Here is a 25,086-nt window from a genome sequence, read left to right as displayed (position 1 = left end):
TAATGTATTCCCAAAGATCCTTCTGTCAGCATGGCTGTTCTTTCCACTTAACTTTCCAACGTTTTTGCAATGCAATGATCTTTTGTGGCTTAACCTCCTTGTGGAGGATGAACAGTCCAATTGGCAGTCTTCATCTGATGTTGTAACCAATCACATGGCCATGATACGTCTGTTAAAATGTCCTTGTTTAAATTTGTCTTTCACAGTATTCAAATTTTCTGATAACCCAGAAAACGTGTCACTGTGTAATGAATGTATTGAAGAGTTTACCTTTCCAGTTTATGGAGATGCAAATGTTTTTAGACAATGTCAGAATAACACCAGTCCTGGAGGAAGCGGGACGCTGAAGGAGATCTGAGGAGTTTTAGCTATTCATTATTTATTATCTTTAACCCTAAACCAAATAACCTACCAGTGACTAACTACTGCTGACGCTGTGTCTTAAATTGTTTATATAAAATTATATGTAAAACAATAAGGGTAAATGACAAAATCTTAACGTCAATTTTCTTTTACACTCACATACTCTAAATTAATTTAAAGGATTAGGCATCACAGAGCCACCTCAACAGCTTTATTAAGTTAACTCTGAGTTTTCATAAGTAATTAGTTTTCAGCTGGAAACTGACATTTAACTCCTTCAGTCAGTTGTTGGTTGGATTTATTTTTTCTATTGCTTTGTGTGAGTGGAGTACTTGGTCACCTGAATCATGACGAGACTGCTGATGTAATCTTCTTTGTATATTTTCTACCAAATGCCCAGTAAATGTACAGATCAGCTACACCTAAAATCAACGGACAAAGGTTGTGCAGGGTCCCTTTTCTGCTGGAAATCCTGTGGTCTACAGATGTATCTTAGTTAACTGAAACCTTTTTTTGATGTTTGAGTTAATTAAGTTAAAAAAGTAAAGCTCTTCATAGAGATTCACTCCACTGTTAGTGCTAAACTCATCATTGAGTGCTATACTTTTAATTGGATTAGATACGCAGTCGATTAGTTCTCGTAAGGCATTTTTTACTGCACTGCCATCACAGAATACTGAAGGGGTGTGGTGGGCGATGTCAAAGTAAGTCTTACTGAAACTATAAAAACATTAGCATTTCCTTCCTCTGATATTTGAATCTTGTGGCTGTTTGCCTACTTTTAGACTTTCTGCTCTGTCTTTCTTTCTCACCCTTGGCAGCAGCCTGTCCTGCTGGAAGACTTTCTTCACTCATTCAGCTCATTGTCTGCTATATTATAGGTCTAACTGTCAGGTGTAGTACATCATCTAGAAGGTGTTTGATTATTTTTCTCTGTTTCCTTTGCCTTTAGTAAGCACCATGGTCCTGTTGATGCAAAACTTTACCATGTAAAAGTGTCGTCTTAAGAAGAGGATTTCCCCCCGGCCTATTTGGAGAATGTACATGCTTCCAAAGAAACCCCCCTCTGGATTTCTGCTCTGCAGGGCAGCCAGTCTGTGATGCAGATTACATTGATTTTTGCTTGTTGCTTCGGCAGCTTGTCTGTTTTGCCAAAAAAAGGAAGTGGATATGAGCATCCTCTCAAAGCTATAAATTTCTGTTTCACTTGTCTGTGCATTATTAAATGGTACATTGATCTGCAATGTTTGCACTTGAGCGCAGCTAATGCTTCAGGCCCAATTTACCCAGACTGTCTTAAATTATTGGTTGGAAAATTCTGCTCTTTTAATACTAAGTTCACCAACAATATGCCTACGCAGAATTTTTTGACCTCATGGAGAAATTTCACCTTTAGTGTAACTGTAAAGTTAATGGAAGCTTTTGCTGTTGTAGGAAAAAAAAAACCTGGCGGATTAAACCACTCAACCTTTCAAGGATGAGTGGTTTCTGTGCCAGAATGCAAAGTACCCAGTCTTTGTGTTTTTGAGTTTATTTAAACTTCTGTTTTGAGTTTAAATTGTCTTTATAGTAATGTTAAACACTTCTAACCTTTTTGTTGTTAGTTTTTGTGTGTTTGCCTTAGGATGACGATCCATCACGTTGACAACATGACACCTTTTTCTGTTTAGTGAATTTCTGTTTCCTCCCTTCGCTGCAGCAGTGTTTGTCTATGTGGTAACCACAGATGATCATTTGTTTTAGACTCGGGATTTAAGTATTCACTGTGATCACAAAGATCTGTGTTGAAGGTAATCTAAAAGAAGTTTGTACTTGCTATTTATTAAAAACAATAATGTCAGATTTTATATTTTGTGGAGACAATGGTGAAACTGTAGATTTTTTTTTTGTAATTAAAAGACAGAGAAAAACCTACACGTGTTTATTCTGCCCTGTTATTTGATGAATGAATGCTTAATAATCTTAAATGTTTAAGTGTGATAAGGATGCATAGACAAAAGAAATCTTTAAGAGGGAAGAAGTTATTTTTAACAGCACTTTATTAAAGAGTTTTGACATTAAACTTCTGACACGTTTTGTTCAAATAGACATTACACTTTTTCTATAAAAATATAGATTTTCCAAAAATTTTGGAAAGTAGAAACATTGTTTATGGTGCATTTACACCGACTGTGAAGTCAGCAACAACGTTGACACTTATGGCGGACGACAAGCCAGAAATGCAGCAGTACTAATGACGTCTCCTCACCCATTCTTCTCCAGTCTTGCTCCTTTCTGGACTTGTCTCTGTAGAAAAAATAACACAACTCAAGCTGACCGCAGACCGCCATTATCAGCTTTTCCTCCATGTTGAATGAAATCAGCTTTGTCTCTTCAGCAGTCCCTCCCCATGTTGCAGCCACATCCAGTTCCTGATTGGTTGTCATGACGTGACAAAACACAAAAGTTCAGATTTTCAACTCCAGCCACTGTCTCTTCGCATCCATCGTAAGTGCCGTGTCGCTCTGGCTCCGCTTTAATCGCCAAAATCGTAAAAGGTTTTTAACAACTTGGTGGAAAGTCCAGTCCTTTTCAATTTCCTGAGAAGAGGGAACCATTGTTGGGCCTTCGTCACAAGCTGGGAGGCGTTCACGTTCCAGGAGAGGTCAGAGGAGATGTGAATATCCAGAAACTTTCTGTTGTCAATGCACTCCACCACCTCCCCCTGTACGCAGAGAGGAGCTTGTTCAGTCTTCCTGGACCTCCTGCAGTCCACTGTGACCTCCTTGGTCTTGCTGGTGTTCAGGATGAGGTTATTCTTGAAGCACCACTGTGTCAGGATGTGTACCTCCTCTCTGCAGTGGGTCTCAGCATTGTTGGGTATAGGACCCACCACAGTGGTGTCGTCTGCAAACATCACCACTGGATCCTCTCAAAGCGTGGTGACAGAGCTTATTGAGGCAGGTGATGGTTGTTTTCTTGGGAACAGACACAGTGATGGAGGATTTCAGGCAGGCAGGGACCATGGAGAGCTGCAGAGAGAGGCTGAAGATGTCCAGACAGGCACCGGCTAGTTGGTCAGCACACAACTTTAGCGTCCATTGTGACTTCTCTAACCTCAAGTCACAATGGCATCTCTGGCATGATAAGTTAAGTGGGGCACAAAAATTCAACATCTATTAGCGGCAACAATTTTTTTTGTGATGCATACAACCTGACTTTGCTCAATGTTAAATTAAAAAGATAAATTAGCATAAACCAACACACTAGAAAATCAATTTTATATGAGCTAAATTTTTATACATAAAATTATAAATAAAGGCTCACTCATATTGTTCATTTAACAGAAAAGATTCACATCAATCCTTCTATGACCTAGCAAGGAAAACCAACACTAGATTGTCGCACACTATCCGGCAGAACGTAACGCGTGCATTTCAAGTATTTTGATTGGACGATCAAGCCTGGGCCAGAAGATTTGTGCCCCATGGCTGTCTAGCGAGAGCGTGCACACTGCAAATTCAGATCTCCATTATTTAAATGTTATTATATATATATATATATATATATATATATATATATATATATATATATATATATATATATATATATATATATATATATATATATATATATATAAAGCTTTATGTCACAATTATGACTTAGCTATCTCATAATTATGATTTACTATCTCATAATTATGACTTAGCTACCTCAAAACTATGACATACTTTTTTTTTTTCTTCATCAGAGTGGCAGTGGTATGATCCAGATGAAGTGATCTATGTATTCTACAAGTTTGGTGGCACTACAATGATCGATAGTGTAGTCATTGCTAATTTTATACTTATTCTATTTATAAAATAGAGGTGCCATTTGCCGTTTAGGCTTTGGGAAATTCCTCAAAATATTTATTACATTCAAATCCCATAAATGTGGTATGATATACATGAGATCAGATACACATGAAATGAATTTGATGATAATCCACCTCTCCTTGGTGACGCGTTTTAATATTTCTCTATGATTATTTTTCTGGTGTAGCAACTTGCAGACGGTCCCTAAGCATCTTTGGAGCCGCGAGCTCTGCATTGGGTCCAATGTAGTTCTCCCAGCGCGGTGGGAGACTCGTTTTGAGGAAACTACGGTTGTATCTCACTGTCTGCCTTGCTCTGGTTACAGAGAGGTATCTGTTTTGTAGATTAAATAATCCGCCGACGAGTTATTGATCCGGAAAAGCCGAATCTGGGACTTTACCTAAATTTCCATACCGCCCCATTTAATCAGAGTGGCGGAAATGGGCTTACATATACAAATGACCATTTCTGTTGGGTGTAGTTTAATGTGTTCAGGACGAAATCAAGAGAGGTTGAGATTGAGCTGGTGGTTGTTATGGTGTGCGGGTTTTATGCTGCCCATTCAGTCAGATCTGGCAGCTCTGCTTCCGAAAAGTAGCGACATACCAAACGGGAAATTTACGCCACCATAATAATTCTTTGTGCCTGATCCAGCCGTGTTTCACATTGGTAAGTCCGAATTTTAAATAGCTACATTTGTCTGTTAGGTTTAAACTATGAGAGAATGAATAATGATAATTATCAGTCATTTCTGGTCTCTTTCTGTTTTGTTTGATGTCTGTTCGGCCAGCTCCCATCTGGCTTGCCGAACCTGGTGCGATTTTTATCGAACATAAATGTTTGTTTATTTATAACAGATGCGGACTTTTTGGTGACCTATCAAACACATTTCTGACACTTTACGGACATCTTGGTGACTTCGGCATGCTTTCTAATAAGATTGAAGCTAATTTAGGATTAAGTTAAGCCGCTGTTTAAGCGACGCATGAACGCCCACACCATGTTTTTTTTTTTATTGCAAAAAAAGAACATACAAGAACAATATAGAACAATAGTAATTACAAACAGATACAATATCAAAAGGCTTTACAGAACAGAGCAATTATCTTACAATGTCAAAATCAAATCTGTGCTCGAGGGTTACAATTATTTAAGGGCAGTTTTGATTTGAATGGCTTTAGCATTTGAACTGAATTTTAGAAGATAATAAAATCTGGAAATTAGGTTTTTGTTGTAAATATTTGGAGGTGTGTATATGATATTTACCATAAATAATAAAAAAATTAACAACATATAAGGATTCTGTTTTGACAAGTTGACATTTCTCCATCCCAAACAAAACATCCTTATCTGTTAAAGTAATATTGAGATTTCTTTGATGAAAAAAGTGACATATCTCTCCAAAATATTTTTGTATAATTACAATCCCATAAAAGATGAATAAGCTTTTCTTCATTATTTTTTACACATTGGGTCCAAATTCCATTTATATCTTTTTATCAAAAATGCATTAACAGGATAAACATTATGAATAATTTTATAAAAAAATTCTCTTACTTTGTTGTTTATTAAGTATGTTTTAAGGAGCAACCAAGTCCACTTCCAATTTATATTTTCAAAAGTGTTGGACCAAAATAATACACAAGCTGGTGAAAAAACAACATCTCGTAATAGAATATTTCTTAATCTTTTGTTGGTTGTTTTCTTACTTATAAAAGGACAATCGTAATCAATATAAATGGAGTTTGGATCAAAATTTGGCATTGAGTGAATTCTATGTGTAGGGAAAGATGATAAAAGCTTTAATGATCCACTGGGGATTGCGTCAAACACAACAGCATATTCTTTAGGGGTAACAGGAAATTGGAAAAGTAACATAAAGTCAGAATAAGACAATAAATGACCATTTGGATTTAGTAATTGGCTTACAAGTAATATTCCTCTATCATACCATTTTCTGTAAAAGATTGTCTTATTTTTGTATTTAATGTCTTCATTATTCCAGATATAATATTTATGAGGAGAAAAATTGTGTTTGTACAAAAGTGACCAGCTTAACAGCATTTGTTTATGAAATGTAGATAATTTTAAGGATATTTTGGGTATACTGTAATTGCATCTGAGAAGAAAGGGTAATCCTCCAATTTTGTCAAAGTTGTAAATGGGAATAGCATTCCATATAGAGGTTGGGTTTTTTAGAAGATTTTTTAAATATTTATTTTTTAATGAATTGTTTAAAGATGTGAAGTCAAGGGCTTCAATTCCTCCTTTTTCAACTTTGTTCATTAGAATATTTTTCTTGATGAGATGGCATTTCTTTTTCCATATAAAGTTAAAGTTTATTTTATTAATGTTGGTACTGATCTGTTTGGGAACATCAAGAGCAAGGGCCGGATAAACGAGTCTAGATAAACCATCAGCTTTGACTAATAATGAACGACCTAAAAGAGAAAGATCTTGCTGGAGCCATAGATTAAATCTTTGTTCAACTATTTTAATAATGGGGTTAAAATTTTCAATTGATCTTATATTTTGATCTTTAATTATTGTGATTCCAAGATATTTAACTTTGTCTTTTATAGGAATGTTGAGGAATGTGCCCTTTAAATCAGATTTAATAGAAAGTATTTCACATTTGCTTAGATTTAGAGTCAAACCAGAAGCTTTGGAGAAGGTGTTAATGATTTCTTTTTTTTTTTTTTTTTTTTTTTTTCCCAGTGTCCTGTCTAGCACTATGGCAATAGGAATTGATATCTCAATGCCAGATGGAGCTCGACAGATTTTGCTTTTACAAGTGGAGCAAACAGCTTCCGCCATAGTGCTCCACTTGATTTATGCTTGTAAATAGCTTTATTATGATTCCTGCAAGGAGAATTTCAAATTATATGGACATGACAATGGGAGAGTAAAGGAAGAACAAAAAGTGAAAGAAAAGAAAAAAAAAAGAGTAGAGGTGAAAGAAAGAGGAGATAAAAGGAAGAGAATGATAAAACGTCTTCTGTCTGCTCCATCACCTGGAAAGAGACACAAAAAGAACAGCACAACCAACAGACATAAAGCAACAGATACACTCGAATAACACCTAGATGCCATTGCTAAATCATATATATTATTATGTAAGCTGACATGTGTAATGTGATATTTGAAAAAAGAAAGTGACACAACATAAATAAATAAATAAATAAATTATAAGATTACTGTATATAAGTGAACACTTAATACCTGGGACCCAGCACCAGTGGGAGATGTGAAAGTGCACTAGTTTAGGTGAAGATTATCCAGAAATAGCTTGATAGTGATTGTGGAGAACCAAAGACCCACCTTCCCCGAGCACAGAGGCAGGCGTCAGGGGACCCGTAACCCCGGACTCCCAAAGGGGTCCCTAAAGCAGGTCGCCCAGGAGGGGCCGACACAGGATATCTGCAACCCCCCCCCCAAGGAAGGAGCAGAGACGACCCCGAGGAAATCCCCCAGCCACCGCAATGCCGACGCCCTCAAGAGCCGCGGAGACGAGCCCGTGGGCTCCGCCGGCAGCCAGCCCCGCTGAAGTGGTCCCGGCCATGGGCCCTGAGGGCCAGAGGCCCCAGGGGCGCCCCGCCCCCGCGACGAGGGCCCCGGCCGCCCCCCGGGGGGCCAGGCCCCGCGAAGAGGCCGCCAGGAGTGGGCCGGCGCACGCCCGGGAACCCGCCCCAAACCCGAAGCCAACCGATGCGCCAGGGGGCCAAGGCGCCCGCCAACGAAGTGGAGGAGGGCAGGACGTGGGGGGATGGGCTCCGCACCTATCAGAGACGTTAGATGTTCTTGGGAGAGGGAGCGGACCACACCCATACCTGAAAAAAAAAAACAAAAAAAAAAAAAAAAAAAACTCATTCACCCCATCCCTCCCTTGTGCCCCACTCGCCACACACAGAAAAAAAAAAAAAGAAGACGCTGTACACACATTCCCACATAACACTCACATCCAACACTGACCAAAGGGGGGGGGGGGGGGGGGGGGGTCACCCCAAATCGACTATACGACTGCTTGTGCCCGACCCCCGGCCCCGGCCCCCGACCAGACGCCCCCCGGACCGGGCCCCCCCAAGAGGGCAGGCCAACACGACCCGCACGAGCCACCCGGCCAGAGCCCCCCCCTCCCCCTAATTACCTAATAAACCCCCTCCCTCCCCCCACCTTACCCATGCCATCCCTGCCCCCCGCCCCCTGGTGGGAGCGGAGGCATCAGTCCCAGACCTGGCAGGCCGCTGACTGCACATCGCAGCCCCCCGCCAAGACCCCGGACACAGTGGCCCGCACCTCCTCCAGGCCCCAGACTCCTTGCCTCCATCGGAGAACGGGGGTGTGCAGAAGACCCCGACCCTCCCTACGCCTGCTCAAATGTTGTGTTGTTGCATGTTGTTCTCAAGTGCGTTTAAAAACTGGGAGCGCCGAAGGGGATGCACGGCACAGCCCACCCCCCTTTCGGAAGGTAGCTGTTGCCAGCGCACCCCTTCCGTGTGACTGCCCAGAAGGTGTTAATGATTTCAATAGAGTTTTTTATTTCACATTTATTCTTTAAAAAAAGTGCAGTGTCATCCGCAAGCTGGGAAATTACGATATTTCTGTTTGCAACATTAATCCCTGTAATTTTTTCCTTGATTTTAAATGAAAGGATTTGCATGGCCAGAATAAATAGATATGGGGAGACTGGACACCCCTGTCTAAGACCTCTTTTCAAATAAAATCTTTTAGAGCAGCCATGTGACAATTTTACAGATGCATTACAATTCCTGTATAACATTTGACAACTTTGTAATTAAGACTTGTCCGTATCCGAATACTTCTAATGCTTTAAACAAAAATGTATGTTCAACTGTGTCAAAGGCTTTAAAGAAATCTAGAAATAATATGCAACCATCCCCCTCTATTAAATCTGAATAATCTAGCAGATCCAATATAAGTCTGATATTATTAGTTATGTCTACCTGGTATGAATCCAGACTGAGTTTCATCAACCACTTCTTCAAGAGTATTCTTAATTTTTGCAGCAATACAGCCTGCAATAATTTTATAGTCATTTTGTAGTAATGTAATTGGTCGCCAGTTATCCAGAAGAAGCTTGTCTTTTTGTGGTTTAGGGATCAGTGTAATCAGACCTTGGGTCATTGTTGGTGGGAGTGATCCAGAATTCAAACTTTCAAGATAAACCTAATGTAAAAATGGCGATAGATGTTCTGAAAACTTTCTATAAAATTCTGTATTAAGGCCATCAGTCCCCGGTGATTTATTTAATTTTAATTTATTGATGGATTTTTGGATGTCTTCAAGTGTAATCAAGGAATCACATTGTTCTTTATTATTTTTGCTAAATTGTTGCATTTTATTCAGAGAGTTAATATATTGTGTGATAGTTTCATCAGAACATTTTGATTGATAAAGTTCTTGGAAAAAAGTCTTGCAATAAGAAGAGATTTGAACAGGGTCTTCACAGATGTTATTATTGATTTGAAGTTTCACAATACTGTTAGATATTTGGTGTTTTTTTTCTAATCTAAAAAAATAAGAAGAGTTTTTTTCTCCTTCTTCTAACCATTTCTGTCTTGACCTGATGTACGCCCCTTTAGTTTTGGAGATGTAAATCTTGTCCAGGTTCAGCTGTAAATGGTTTAATCTAATCTTTTGTTCTTCAGATAAATTTTCTGGCAGAACATTGTTCAGTAAGATAATTTCTTTTACTACTTCTGATTCTACTTTTCTTTTTCTTTTAGCAATCTCAGCTCCAGTTTTCATTAACATTTTTCGAAGTTCATATTTTTGGAGTTCCCAATTTTTACTAAATTCCTTCTGACTTTGAGCTGTATTCCAATACTTTATAATTGTTTGTTTCATGTTTTCTTCTACTGTTTTATTTTCTAACAATAAAGAGTTGAATATTCAGTAAGCTGTAATTTTATTTCTTCCAAACTGGTTTAATTTAGTTTTTTCAATTAAAATAAGCTTATGGTCTGATAAAGGGGCTGGAAGAATCTCTGACTTAATTTCATCAGCTATTAAATCAGATACAAGCCAGAAATCAATTCTTGATTTAAATGTGCCTGTTTAGTTTTGCCACGTAAATTCAACTTTGGAATTATTTTTTTGTCTCCATACATCAGTCAGGCCAAAGATTGACATAAAGTTTTCTAGAACTGTGTTTGGATTTGTATTAGCTTTTGGAGGAAATCTATCTAAAGTATCATTTAGAGTTAAATTGAAGTCCCCACCGATAATATTATTCATATTATGATATTTTCCCAATAAATGATTTACCCCGTTACTCATCATAAAGTTGCATATTTTCTGCTTTGGTATTGTACCCATATATCGAACTCAACAAAAACATTTCTTCATTTATTAATACAACTAATAAAACATAATGCCCACATGTATCTAAGAGTGAACATAAAACATCTCCCCTGAAGTTGTTTCGTAATATTGCCACTCCTGCTGATTGAGTAGTGCCATGTGCCAGCCATATTTCGTCCCCCCACTGACTTTTCCAGAATTTGGTATCATTTGCAGTTGGATGAGTTTCTTGGATAAAACAGAAATTCGCTTTAAAATTTTTAATGTATAAAAAAAGTTGCCTTTCTTTTAGTGTTGTTCCTTAACCCTCAAGTATTGAGTGAAATCAGTGGCGGCTGGTGCTAAAAAAACTGAGGGGGGCGCACACAAACAAACAAATGAAAAATAAACAAAACAAATCTTAAAAAATAGCACTATTTGAACATGAATTTTGCCCTCCTTTCCTTCTGCCCAGCAAATTTCTCAATTATATTCTTGTTAAAGTCAGTCATCTCTGTGACTAGTCTTTTCTCCATTGACAACATGGCCAATGCATTCAGCCTGTCCTGAGTCATTGAGTTTTTCAGAAAAGTCTTGATTCTTTTCAGAGTTGAAAAGCATCTTTCAGCTTCTGCTGTGGTCATGGGTGTGGTGATGAGGATCTTCAAGAGTGTGACAGTTTCTGAAAAGACTTCTTCTAGATTGTTTTCCTGATTTTAATAACATTTGCTGCCATTTTTTAAGGCTGTGTTATGAAATGTGTTACAGCATTTTTGTGGGACAAGATTATACAAAATTCAGTAACCAAATGTTTTATTCCCCATTACCCATAAACTTCAGTACAACTTAAATAATAAAATATCTTGCTGACAAACATATCAACATACCTACACAGCATAGACACAACTAAAGGTATTTCTAACTACAACGCACATCTTCCTAATATATTAAATAACATTACTATAAACCAGTGTAACAGGGATTTTCCACAACAACTCACCTCTGCAGCAATCCTTTCATGGTCTTCTACACTGAGTATCCGACGCCTCTTCACTTACTGACTACCTACACTGCTTTGTCCAACCATGGAGTGGAGAGATCACTTGCCTGCTGCTGAATTTGTAAATTAAGACGATCCGGTCCAAGCTCCTTTATCCTGTTTTTTTTCTTCAAGTGAACGCTTTGTAAAAGCATTTTTTTGTAAAGACAAAACAGAATTTTCTCTCATTTTGAAACTACTCCACTTTGCAAGCGTAAACGTGAATCAACCTAACAAACTGCAGCTGCGCAATTGAGTCGAATCCGGGATTGTCCAATCACACAATGTTTTAAAAAAAATTAGCCAGTACTGACACAACAGAATGGGTGTGTCCGGGACGCAGAGCGGTGCGCCCTGTGGAAAACCCTAAATAACCAATTAAAAGTCAGCCTCAGATCACGTGCTTGCCCAAGTTGCTGCGCCTACATTCATTCTCATTAGACCGGCGCCCTGCACATAGGAAAGGAAGTGTGCACAATGTGAGCAATTAAATAGAATTATGTATTTACAATTTTAATAAATTCTAACATGTCTATTGGACACACAGTATGAATAAATACATTTTTAAGTACTTTGCAGTTCAGAAATCATTTATTATCTAATCGATTTAAAGGGGGCGGCGCCCGAGCACCCCCCTACTGGCCAGCCGCCACTGAGTGAAATAACTTTAAAAAAATAAATGCTACTAAGAATTGTAGCTTCTAACCCTGAAAATTTAGTTTACAGGAATATCTAACAAACTCTCCCAACAGAGAAATTACAAGAAACGGAGCTTTAACGATATTTAAATGTCATTACTTAACTGTTAGTTATGATTTTCAAGATGTATTTTAATCATCAGCAGGTTCGAGTTCTTTCCTCCTTTGTCAATAACAAAGGCTCCGGGACCGATGTAGAAGGCTGTTTTCCCTTCTTTGCGTACTTTTTTCACCAGCGGCCACAGCATGTTTCTTCTCTGACGGTCCTCTGGGGAAAAGTCCTCCTTGAAGCGCAGGTTGTTTGATTTCAGGAAAGATGACTGCTTGGCCGCCTTCCATACCGCATCCCTGTAGTGTCTCATGGAGAACTGGATAATAACTTCTCGAGGACGTCCCGTGTTTGTAACGCGACCCAGCCGGTGTACGCTGTCAATGATGTCTGGTAGTTTTTCTTTGCATTCTGGTGCTGTCTTCTGGCAAATGGAACTAACTTTGCTACGAACATCTTCTCCTTCTTCTTCATTTATTCCCAAAAGTCTCAAGTCCCACCTTCTTTTATAACGTGAAAGTTCGAGCAGCTTATTTTTCATTAGCAGCACCTTTTTTTCTGATTTTTCAACTCTCCTGACGGTTTCGGTCATCTTTTCTTGCATTTCTTTCATTTCCTCATGGATATAATCCACCGAATCTTTGAGATCATTTATGCTTGCTTGAAGACCGTCCGCCCTCTCGTTTATCGTCAACTTTAAAGTTGCTATGATATTTTCAGCAAAGTCATGGTCTTCTATTGATTTATGACTTTTAGCCGACATCTTTGTTGGTGTATTTTCTCTGCTGATGGATTTGCGCTTACCACTTGCAGCCATTCTTTGAAGTTTTCAGGACTTCTTTTTAAAGCAACTTTAAGCACACTATTTAATGAAGGTCTCAGAATAAATGTTTCCCTGCGTTAAAGCAGTAATAACAGCTCCTTATCCAAACAATCTCGGGAGAGCTTGAAAAAAATCAACCACTCACGCCGCCATCTTGCTCGGCTCCCGCCGCCCACACCATGTTTTGTAAACGAGTCGATAAACAGCATGACCTACACGTCGCTGTTTGGTGATTTTATTAGTAGTATTTTTCCCGTTTCAGCAAAAATCTATGATGACATTTCAATTTAGGCTGACGTAAAGATGTTTTTAATGGAGTCGTTTGTGTTTCAGAGACGTGTTTCCATTGCGTTTTCGGTCAGACGTGCGTAAATTGAGGCTACACGTCTGTCATTGTTCGGATGTGATTTAGCCCTTGATGGCGGATCGTTGTGGGTAAATCTCTTGTTTGCGTTTGTTTGTTTGTGTCGTTTTCTCCAGAAAAAAGTCACCGCTCCAGATCCTGCCATGGGGGTCGCTGCCCTTTTTCTGCTCAGCAGTCTTGGCTTTGCCGTCAGTGCTCAAGGTGAGTTCAAACAGGGACACGGAGCATGCGCAACCTGCCAGTAATTCAGCTTCTTCACTAATGATTTCTAAAACACAAAATTGCAGCTCAACAATGTTCTAAACCCTCCGGAGGACCCAACATGAATTTGAAACCTGCATACATTCTCAACACAGCATTTGAAGATGGAGCCACTGTTGCATTTTCCTGTAATCCTGGCTACACACCTGCTGGAGGATCTACAACCATCACATGCACTGCTGGCCAGTGGAGTGCTGTGCGGCTGAGATGCGAGAGTGAATATCATCTAATTACACTTTACAATTCTACAAACAACAGTAGCAGAATTATTTCACTGATGATTTTAACTTGTAGTATCTTCAAAAGTCAAACATCTCAGTAAATTAGATTTTACCAACCTAAAAGTGCTGCTCTATTCTATTCACTACTTTATAATTTTCCATATTTTTTCCAGATAATCTTTTCAGTAGCAATGTGCGACTAATTGCAGTTTAAGACTGTAATTGTTCTTCTTTTTGTTACAGGAAGGAACTGTGGCGCTCTTCCAGAAATGTATAATGGTGAAGTTGTATATATAAATGGGACAGAGTTTGGTGATACGGCTAAGGTTCAGTGTAAAAAGGGGTAAGTAGCACATTATAATTTTTGTCTTTTATAAAAAAAAAAGTGTGCCTGTTGTGCGTGTGTGTTTATATAAAAAAATATCCATTATCCACCATCCTGTAGAACAGGGATGGGCAACTTCCATGATAAAGAGGGCCACATTTTTTTCAGCACGACCATTGGAGGGCCTCATGACCACGCACTTCAAATAATTGGATATGAAAGACGCTACAAATTATTCTCAATAAGAACAAATTTTAGATGAATTTATATCTGTATGTTTACTGCACCAACATATAACTATTTTCTGCATATAAATGCATTTTAATATGTCCTTAAGCAAAAGACAAACCGTTTGCTTCAAAAACAATTGCAAAAAAGGAATTTAAACTCCATATCAATGCATTCAGGAGCATGGGTCATTTCAAGTTTACAAGGAAAGAGGCATAAAACGGAACAGAACTTAACTCAAACAATAATGTGTCTATCCAGAAACTGTGTGGGCTTTCTTACAATACTGAATGCTCTATAATTGTATTCCTGTTACTTTTTGATTATGCACATCTGTTAGCTTTTTATTCTGAAAAATCTAATGTCCAATGCTCCTGAATGCACCATAGCTTTCTGACGCTCACGAATGCATCACACTGGTCTGTGAACGCGGTGTTGATCTTCTGCTTAAGACAAAGCTTTGCAGTTTCAAAACTCACGTCGGCTCTCACGGTTTATGTTGTGTGTGAATGACAAGAGACCAAAAAAAAAATTCCACATGTCCATACTTCTTCCCATTTTGTCTGAAAAATGTGACTTTCTCGTCAAGTTTTCCCTTTATTCCACTGCTAGTGGCCATGGCTCTTGACTTTCTTCCTCGCTGTTGCAAAGCGGCCCATGCCCGCTATTGTTTGGGTACGGCCCACTATCGGTCAAAAGTATAATTACAATTTTTTTTATTTTTTTATTTTATTTTTTTATCATTAATAAATTATTATTGATCTATTCGCGGGCCGCACTGAGTATGACGAGGGCCGTGTGCGGCCCCCGGGCCGCCAGTTGCCCATCCCTGCTGTAGAAGAAGGATTATCTCAGCGCAATCGCAACGGTGCGAGACGGAGTTTTTTTTTTCGTAGGACCCGTATTCAGCAAAGTTTACGTAGAGTCTTGCGGTTTAGCGGCTGACCGTCAAGATTGAATGTAAATAAACAAATTAAATAATTGAATGTGAATTAAATAATTGAATGTGTATTAAAGGCATACTATGCAACATTTTTCAGTTAATTAATGTGTTCCATACCGTTTTGGATGATTAAATGAGTAATTTCAGGTCGAACAAAGGTTTTCTCGGACGCCCTGGTGGTCTGTGGGGGAAATACCGCACTTGCAACATGCAAGCATATCGAGTTTTTATTATTATTAATTATCATTACTATTCTTAAAATTTTATTTATTTTATTCATTTATTTATTTTTAATGTTGGCGAGGCGGTTGCGTGAGTTTGGCGAGGCAGCCGCCTCGCCAAGATAGCGCTGCGGGAAACCCTGATGTTCATACTTTCACTGTGTTAGTCATTGTTTGTACTGCCGTTTTTTCGACTTTTCGTTGCGTTCGCCTGTCTGCTAAGCTCAAAACAACTGCGCCTGGCTTGACAGAGAAACCAGAACAGCTGAGCATATTTACGACAGTGCACTTTTACTTTCGCCCTCTGGGGGGAGCCTCGCTGGAAAAATCAACCCCGGTTGCATAGTATACCTTTAAAGGAATTAGATAATTGAATGTGTATAAATGAATTAAATAATTGTGAATAAATGAACTAACTAATTGAATGTGAATAAATGAATTAAGTAATTAGACATAATTAAATAATTACGATGACAAAATAAAAGATTATATCAATAATAATAATTAATATCATATTAATAATGATAATAATATAATATGGGTAAGGGAGGGGCTGGGTGAGGGGGTCGGAAATAGGGGGTGGGGGGGGGGGGGGGTGGGGGGCTTGATAAGTCATCCATCAACTCGAAAAATTAAAATTTGACATAACATGCATCCTATGTTTTTTTTCAGTAAATAACTGCTGTTGGACACATGGCCCCACATTTTGTCTTTTTTTAAATATGTTAGAATTTAGCACGGTTTTATTTCAATGACTGTAAAGTATAAATGATTGGTATCTGTAAAACAAGCCAAAAGCATCTGTTGTTTGTCCTGGTGTGTTGTGTATTCTTTTACATTTTTTTTAGCAGGAAGTATTAGGATCTACGAAAAATCCCCATCCAAAACATCTGTTGTTATAAATGTGTGGATGATAAATTAGGTTTTGTGGATTAGTTGATGATCAACCCTCTTGGTTGTCGTATATAAGTGGCAGCATTTTTTAGTTTACTGTTTCTGAATTTTCTCCCTTTTAAAAAAATATGTAAAAATTTACAATATTATGAAATACATTTTGCTGTGGCATCTGAAAATGTACCTGAAGAAAACTGCCAGGTTAAAGTTTTTGCTGTGAAATCAAAATAACTGTTCATTCTGTTTGCTTGTCGGTCAGCGTTGTTGAATTAATTTGCTAAATTAAACGTATTTGCTTTTGATTTCCCCCAAACTAATTAGTTATAATCCAGTCGGGGGATCAGCAGTAGTCAGATGTGAGGTCGAGGGATGGTCGAGCAGGCTGCCAACTTGTGAAGGTTGGTGATTCATCTCATTTTATAAGATACTGAAATGAGCTGAAACGTGTTTCAAGTCTAGGAAAAAAATAAATGAATTTGTTTTGCAGTGGTGAAGTGTGTCACACCAGGAGGGATTGTAAATGGTGCAGTGAAGGAGTTCTATGATTACAAAGAGGTTGTGCAATACCCCTGCAGAAATAACGTGGGACTTATTAGATCAATAGAATTAACCTGCTCTGAAGACGGGAATTTCTCCCCTGCCCCTCCAAACTGTGTCGGTAGGTGTTGTTTTTAGTCTCAAGTTGTATACCCTAATTATGACTGACTGCTGTAGTTACAACAATATTTCTCTTTCCATTTGCTTTAAGGGGTTGAGTGTAAAGATCCTGTGATTGAAAATGGTCAGTACAAGAGTGGTTCTCGGCCTCCACACAGACACCAAGCTGTGGTGACATACAGCTGTAAGACTGGATACACGATGGAAGGACCGTCTACCGTGACGTGCAACTTAGCCAGTCAGTGGTCCCCATCGTTACCAAAATGCAATAGTAAGTCAAACTTTTTAAATATTTAGTACATCAGAAAAGGCTAATGCAAAAAAGTTTTTTTCCCTTTATTTTTTATGATTAATATTGTTTTTTTTAATGAAAGAAAAGGTTGAATAGCAGAATCTATCCATTTGTTAAACGATTTTGTGCGGAGAGATTAGGTGGAAGCCATTTCTGCCAATTGTGCTCATTTTAATGGAACAGAACAAATTTAGGGTTTTTGCACGTTTTATCCACTGCGGATAAAACGATCACCCAAAGCATGCCCACTTATTTTTGCTCACGGAATTTAGTGCTCCTATCATTGCAAGTATTTAATTCTTTACATTGGTATTACCACAACTGTTTTTGTAATTCTTTTTTTTATTCCTTGGGTAATTTACATTTGTGAATGAGAAATGTTTTGTCGACAGTAATGCAGAACACACTGCAAAAAGGGAACTAAAAGTAAGCAATAATTTCTTGAAATTAGTGTATTTTTCTTGTTTTGAGAAGCTAAATAAGACTTTTTTTTTACCAATAGAATGACTATTTTTACTCCTAAAATAAGATGATTAGACATCTTGCACTTGAAATAAGATGGAGATGAAATGTTCCTATTTTTAGTGCAAAAATCTTATTCCATTGGCAGATAATCTTATTTACATGGACTAATCAAGGAAAAATATACTGATTTCAAGAAAATTTCCCTCACTTTTAGTTCCCCTTTTTGCAGTGCAGAGAAGGCGGAGGAGCTTTGACTTCCTGTTCCTGACGTGCAGCTTTATGCGTTGTTGGGTCTAGGCAGAGAGGAGTAGGCTCGGTAGTTTTACTGAGGGGGGGGGGGGGGGGGGGGGGGGGAGTGGGATGGGCCTTTCCGTTTGGAAGAACCCAGTAAAAAAAATTTGGACCTATTTTTTTTCAAGACTTTAAAGTTTAAAAGTTTAGTTTTTCGTTTTGTTTTTGCCCAATAAGGTAGTTGTTGCTTCACACGCTGATCTCCGGGCTATTAATCTTAGATCATTATTTTTAAATGTCAGAAATTATTGGTACAGTGACACTGATGTCCTCTTTTTATTATTACTTTTTGTTACCGTAGAAAACCCAACACCTACCACCACGACTGTCAGCAGTACTGCTGCCACCACTACAACAACACCCTCAGGTAAAAAGAGGGATAATTTATAGGTTCCTTGTGGGGGAAAAAAAAAAGAACTCTCTTATTTGGGGATTTGACATAGATAGGATGGATGTTAGTGTGGGCTATAATGTAGCTTTAAATCTTCTCCAGAACCGTTTCTACTAGAAGCTCTTGTGATCCAACAGATAAAACTACTACAGCTCAAGTTTCTGAAAGTTTATTTCTGGTTCTTAAAGGAAGGTTGCAAACAGTGGTGATGCGGACAAGAGTGTATTTTATTTACAATGAGAATCCTGAGTGCTTTTATTTTACGTGAACTTGTTTAATATTTATCTTCTTGGGATTTCCACCAACCTGGATTTCCATCTGGCTGTTTCATCCATATAGTCGACAGTAATGCAGAACACACTGCAAAAAGGGAACTAAAAGTAAGCAATAATTTCTTTGAAATTAGTGTATTTTTCCTTGATTTGAGAAGCTAATAAGACTTTTTTTTACCAATGGAATTACTATTTTACTCCTAAAATAAGATGATTAGACATCCTGCACTTGAAATAAGATGATGGAGATGAATTGTTCCTATTTTTAGTGCAAAAATCTTATTCCATTGGCAGATAATCTTGTTTACTTGCTTTAATCAAGGAAAAATACACTGATTTCAAGAAAATTTCCCTCACTTTTATTTCCCCTTTTTGCAGTGCAGAGAAGGCGGAGGAGCTTTGACTTCCTGTTCCTGACGTGCAGCTTTATTCGTTGTTGGGTCTAGGCAGAGAGGAGTAGGCTCGGTAGTTTTACTGAGGGGGGGGAGTGGGATGGGCCTTTCCGTTTGGAAGAACCCAGTAAAAAAATTTGGACCTATTTTTTTTCAAGACATTAAAGTTTAAAGGTTGAGTTTTTTGTTTTGTTTTTGCCCAATAAGCGTTGCTTCACACACTGATCTCCGGGCTATTAAGCTTAGATCATTATTTTTAAATGTCAGAAATTATTGGTACAGTGACACTGATGTCCTCTTTTTATTATTACTTTTTGTTATCGTAGAAAACCCAACATCTACCACCACGACTTTCAGCAGTACTACTGCCACTACCACAACTGTCAGCAGTACTACTGCCACCACCACAACAACACCCTCAGGTATAGAGCGGGATAATTTATAGGTTCCTTGTGGGGAAAAAAAACAAATAAGAACTCTCTTATTTGGGGATTTAATATAGATAGGATGGATGTTAGTGTGGGAGCTATAATGTAGCTTTAAATCTTCTCCAGAACCGTCTGCTACAGTATCTGTCAGAAGCTCTTGTGATCCAGATGAAACTACTACAGCTCAAGTTTCTGAAAGTTTATTTCTGGTTCTTAAAGGAATAGGGTTGGGAATTGAAAAGATTTTCACGATTCTGATTCCCTTATCGATTCTGTGAAACGATTCGATTCCTTTTCGATTCTCTTTTCGATTCCAATTTGGGGAAAAAAGCATAACAAACAGTTTGATGTTGAGCATCAACTTTGTTTACTTAACTATCACACGACCTTACAAACTAACAAGGTCAAGATGTCCCCAGCAAATGTGCAACTGGAGTAACATTTATATTGGTTAAATAAAAAAAGGAATATAAGAACAAACCTAAATACAGTAGATGAGTTGTTTAGAATACAAGAAAATGTAAGTTTGTTGTGACAGTTGCTTATTAATCTCTCTTTAGATAACCTCAGTCATCTAAATCTAATGGAGAAGCCATCCGTTTAATGAAAAAGCATTACTGTACAATTTTGGGAAATAAACTCATCTCCCCCTAATTTAAATTAAACGAGCGTCACCTTTCTCTCGCTCCCTGAACTGCGGAGCAACTTTGTAGCATGTTTCGTTACATGCATTTTAATAGCTAGAATCATGTAAGAATTCCAGCTACTAGTAGTTCTTATTAAACATGCTACCAATGAAGGGCTGGATTAACGAGAAAGGCACACTTCCTTAATAACCCCAAAGTGAGGTAGGAAACTGGTTTATTTCCAGAAATGGCATATGATTTACTAGGAACCAGCCAGTGATGTAAAACTAGCTACTTACCACCAGAGTTGCCTTCCATACTGGTCGTAACTTTAGCTTCTGTCCGGTAAGAATCAAAAACACGGCATTCGTTAAATTGTATGCCATGTTGTGTGCGCAGGTGTTTCTGCCTTTTGGATCTATTTCCTCCCGCGGATATAATTGCCATTTTGCAATGATTCCAAAGCACCTTGTTGCCATCGTTCTCTTCCTTAAAATGAAGCCAAACTTTCGACCGCTTCCCCCGATGGGGCGGCACTTTTTTTTTTTTTGCTTTAAAGGTATACTATGCAACCGGGGTTGATTTTCCAGCGAGGCTCCCCCCAGAGGGCGAAAGTAAAAGTGCACTGTCGGAAATATGCTCAGCTGTTCTCCTGGTTTCTCCGTCAAGCCAGGCGCGGTTGTTTTGAGCTTAGCAGACAGGCGAACACAACAAATACAAAAGTCTAAAAAACGGCAGTACAAACAATGACTAACACAGTGAAAGTATGAACATGCACAGAGAGAGAGAAAAACCATTCCAATGCAGTGTTTCCCCTAGGAATTTGGGACGACCGGCGGAGCGGGGGGGAGACAAGCTTTGCGCCGATGAGCGGAGCGGGGGGGTTGACAAACTTTGCGCGAACCGGCGGATGTTCACCCGTGTACGACTCTTCTCTCTGTCCAGAGCCCTTTTCCTCTTTTTTGCCTGCTCCGACATGGGCTTTTGCTGTTTTGTCGCTGGTTCCGCCATGATAACTGCACAAATATCGCCACTGCGCTAGCAACGAGCATGCCTTTCATAGGGGGCGTGTAGCAGTTCTCGCCGTAAAGCAAGACCGACTCTCGCGATCTTGCACGAGATTCTGAGCCTGTGGGTGCGGGCCGAGTGCTCCTGCAATTGCAAGTACGGTATTTCCCCCACAGACCACCAGGGCGGCCGAGAAAACCTTTGTTCGACCTGAAATGACTCATTTAATCATCCAAAACAGTATGGAACACATTAATTAACTGAAAAATGTTGCATAGTATGCCTTTAAGCCTGGTCACGTTATGTGCAACTTATACTAACTTGCGTATAAAACGTGGCGTAACTTGCGTAAAAAAACGTCGTGCTACCGTTGTGCTGCTCAGAGCCGAGGCACGACGAAATCGAAAAGAGAATCGTTAAGCGAGCTGCCAAACGGTGCCACGGAATTGGAAAACACGGAGCCGGTTCTGAACAGGAACCGGTTTTCGATTCCCATCCCTATAAAGGAAGGTTGCAGACAGTGGTGATGCGGATAAGAGTATATTTTATTTACAATGAGAATCCTGAGCGCTTTTATTTACATGAACTTGTTTAGTATTTATCTTCTTGGGATTTCCACCAACCTGGATTTCCATCTGGCTGTTTTATCCATATAGTCTTGAAAGGTTCCCTCCGTTTTCTTTTTTTTACAATTCAAAAGCCAGCAACGTTTTGCTGTGTGATAAAAGCAGCCACTTTATGTCAATAGTGTTCCTATGGCTGTAATTCTGCATGTCATCTTCAACAATCAGAAGCCGCTTTAGTTGTAAGGTTTCAGCACACAAGCAAGGAATTTGACTTCCATCGCACAAGAGTACATACGGTTAAATAGAAATGTAGAAATTCTAAATGAGACGAGCAATAAAAAAGGAAATGTTATAATGCTGGATTTGCCTGTTGTAAAGTGTAAAAAAAAAGCTGTAACCTAAAATTAATCTCTCTTGTCTTTGTTCTTATTTCCTGCCTGTCCATAGGCCACGGGGATTCCCTTTCACCAGCGATTATTGCTCTGATCGGTAAGTTTAGCCTGGTCCTTGAGCAGTGTGCTCACAGTAAAGGGGGATAATGCGAAGCCTAATCAAAAGTAGTGTGACATCAGAAGAGCAGCGTAGCTGTAATACCACAGATTATGGAGTTTCTTGAGGGTCAAACAAACAAAACAATAACCTATAATTTCATAATTAATGAATTATCCCATTTACTGTTGGGTTTTTTTGTTTTTGTTTTTGTTTGTTTTTTTGCATTAGGCTCCTAAAACGTAAATGTACCCCTGTTTTTTTATTTTTGATTTACTTTTTATTTTTATTTTAGGTTTGTTTACACAGCAGCTGTGTAGAAATCACCAAAAGTACTGTTGGGAGATACTATTAAAGAGTAAAATATAACTTAAGATAACAAAAAAGCTATAATTGTATGTATATATTTTCATGGGAATAGGTGTGCTGCTGTAGAACGTCTCTGAATTGCTAAAAACACTTAAACACGCATTGATTGTCTCTTAGAGATATTGACTTTGGGTTTGGACATGATCCTGATAAAACATTCAGCTTTGACCTGATATTTTTTTATTATTTTTTATTTTTTATTTGCTATCCTCATAAAAAGCTTCTTTATTCAGTCGTAGATGCACTTAAATAATTTAAAAGATGATATTAAGTGTTTGCTTTTCAAATAGATTAAGAGCATCTCTTCCAAACTGGTAGAACTTTTTTTTTTTTTTGGAATTTCCTACCCAACTGTGCCCAGTAACATGGGATTCTTTACAATTTTAGAAAAACTCATGCACAAAAGTAATCAAGTTCAAACATCTCAATGTCTTTCTCATCAAAACAGTTATCATAGTTATCAGCAGCTGCATCGTTGGTGTCTGGTTCTACAGAAAGAAATGGTAATTTTTAAAAATCAATGCAAACTAACACTATTTTGTCTCATGGATTCCTCATCTGTCTTATTTTGTCTCTCCTTAGCCTGGCCTTTAACAATACCAATATGTGTCTTTGCTTCCCGTCTGAGCTTTCTTTCTGCTGCATGTTGGAGTTTTGTGCGTTTTGAAGTAGGGATGGGCATTTCAATAAGAAATAGCATTACAATTTACTGGTAATTATTCCCATTTTTAAACCGATTTTGTCCCCTGCATCATCTTGGAGATGATGTCCATCTACTGACCTGGTAGCTTTAGTTAATAAACAGCCTTTCCTGGCATTTTGTGCTATTAATCTTTTTTGATATTTTTGCAAAATTGCTCCAAACAAACGTTGTTGGAGGCTTTTGGATTAAAACACTGGTTTCTGAGTTCAAAACCCACAGATTTTACTGAACACTCGGAGCTGTAGTGACTCTTGGCGGTACAGTCGGTCTTTTTCAACAATATTATGTTAACTGACAATGTAGCACTTTAGCGCCACCTCTTGGCAGCAAGGCTTGCAACTAAGCAAAGTTAAAAAGATGTTCATTTGGCACAACTAAGTTCCTCTTTCCCTGTTTGAGTATTGCAATGTTTACTCTTGAAAGTCAATGCCCATCCCTACTTTACAGAATAATGAAATTTTTGTATGCCCTCTATTATTAGCAAAGGAGAAGAAGGTTCTCCTCTGTGGGTCAGACTGAGCTCTCTGTGTCAAATACCCCTTCTGATGCATTGCACCTCAATAAATCATAATATTATTGAAAACTTTTTTTATTTCAGTAATTGAGCTTAACTCAGATGTTCTATAGATTTATAACATACAGTGATTTCCTGCATTTATAAATGAAGGAGTTTATGGATATTTGATTTCAAGTAAAAAAAAAAACGGGTAATTCTGACATTACGGGCAGGTGCCAAGGTCCTGCAGGAAAGTGAAATTAGTTTTACTATAAAGCTCATCAGTAGACGCATGCATAATGTTTTTGAAAATATTCCTATATGTGTATGTGATTGCATAAAAAATTGGACTTGAGACTTGGACTTTAGTGGACCAACCCAGGCAGATGACATGGCTCCCACAATCGTCACTGATTGTAGAAACTTCCTACTGGACCTCAAGCAGCTTGGCTTCTGAGCCTCTCCACTCTTCCTCTAAACTGGAAGAGCTCAGTTTTTAATAAATATATAAAGTTTTATTTTGAACTTACCTCAGGTCGGACCCTTCTGATGTCATCTTTGGCTTAGGGAGTGGCTCGGCACAAGGAATGCTACAGGTGTAACCCCTGTTGCTCCTGAAGCTCCGGCTGCAGCCCCAGTCCACGGCTTCCTAAAACCTCCACCAAACTCTTGAATGGACCCTGGTTAAAACTTTTCCTTCCACTCAGTTTTCCATTCTTATGTTATAGTACTCCGAATAGCCAGCCTTTGAAGTAGTGACGTTTTGTGGCTTACCTTCCTTCCTAACTGGAGGTTAGGAAGGAAATTGTGAAGGTTGTCAGTAAATTGATTTAGTGTTTGATTCCCTACTGCATGGTTTTATTATAACTGGAGAATTATTTTTTTTGTGATAAAATACAAGTAAACCTTTACGTTGAGGGTGTGCCTGTTCAAACCTTGCCACAGGACTGAGTTTTATATAATTAAACTTTAACCAGGCTGCGGTACACTCCAGCTGTGAGCCTTAGCCAGATTATTTATTCTGGCCAAAGTTGCTGCGATTGATTCAGTCCTACTAGGGTGAATAAACATTT

General features: G+C 38.5%; 1 protein-coding gene across 1 annotated transcript in view; it reads left to right on the top strand.

The window, feature by feature from the left end:
- The window catches only part of LOC105935185 (complement receptor type 1), a 132,585-nt gene that overhangs the window by 36,450 nt on the left and 71,049 nt on the right, over window positions 1–25,086 (top strand). The window contains exons 12-15 of the mRNA XM_036141486.1: window positions 13,763–13,951; window positions 14,201–14,300; window positions 16,890–16,966; window positions 17,056–17,226. Of these exons, the coding sequence (XP_035997379.1) occupies window positions 13,763–13,951; window positions 14,201–14,300; window positions 16,890–16,966; window positions 17,056–17,226 (537 nt within the window). The remainder of the gene's footprint in view (window positions 1–13,762; window positions 13,952–14,200; window positions 14,301–16,889; window positions 16,967–17,055; window positions 17,227–25,086) is intronic.

The sequence above is a fragment of the Fundulus heteroclitus genome, chromosome 1, assembly GCF_011125445.2.
Source record: "Fundulus heteroclitus isolate FHET01 chromosome 1, MU-UCD_Fhet_4.1, whole genome shotgun sequence".
Classification (NCBI taxonomy): Eukaryota; Metazoa; Chordata; class Actinopteri; order Cyprinodontiformes; family Fundulidae; genus Fundulus; species Fundulus heteroclitus.
The sequence above is the reverse complement of the archived record's forward strand: the minus strand, read 5'-3'. Positions and strand labels throughout refer to the sequence as shown.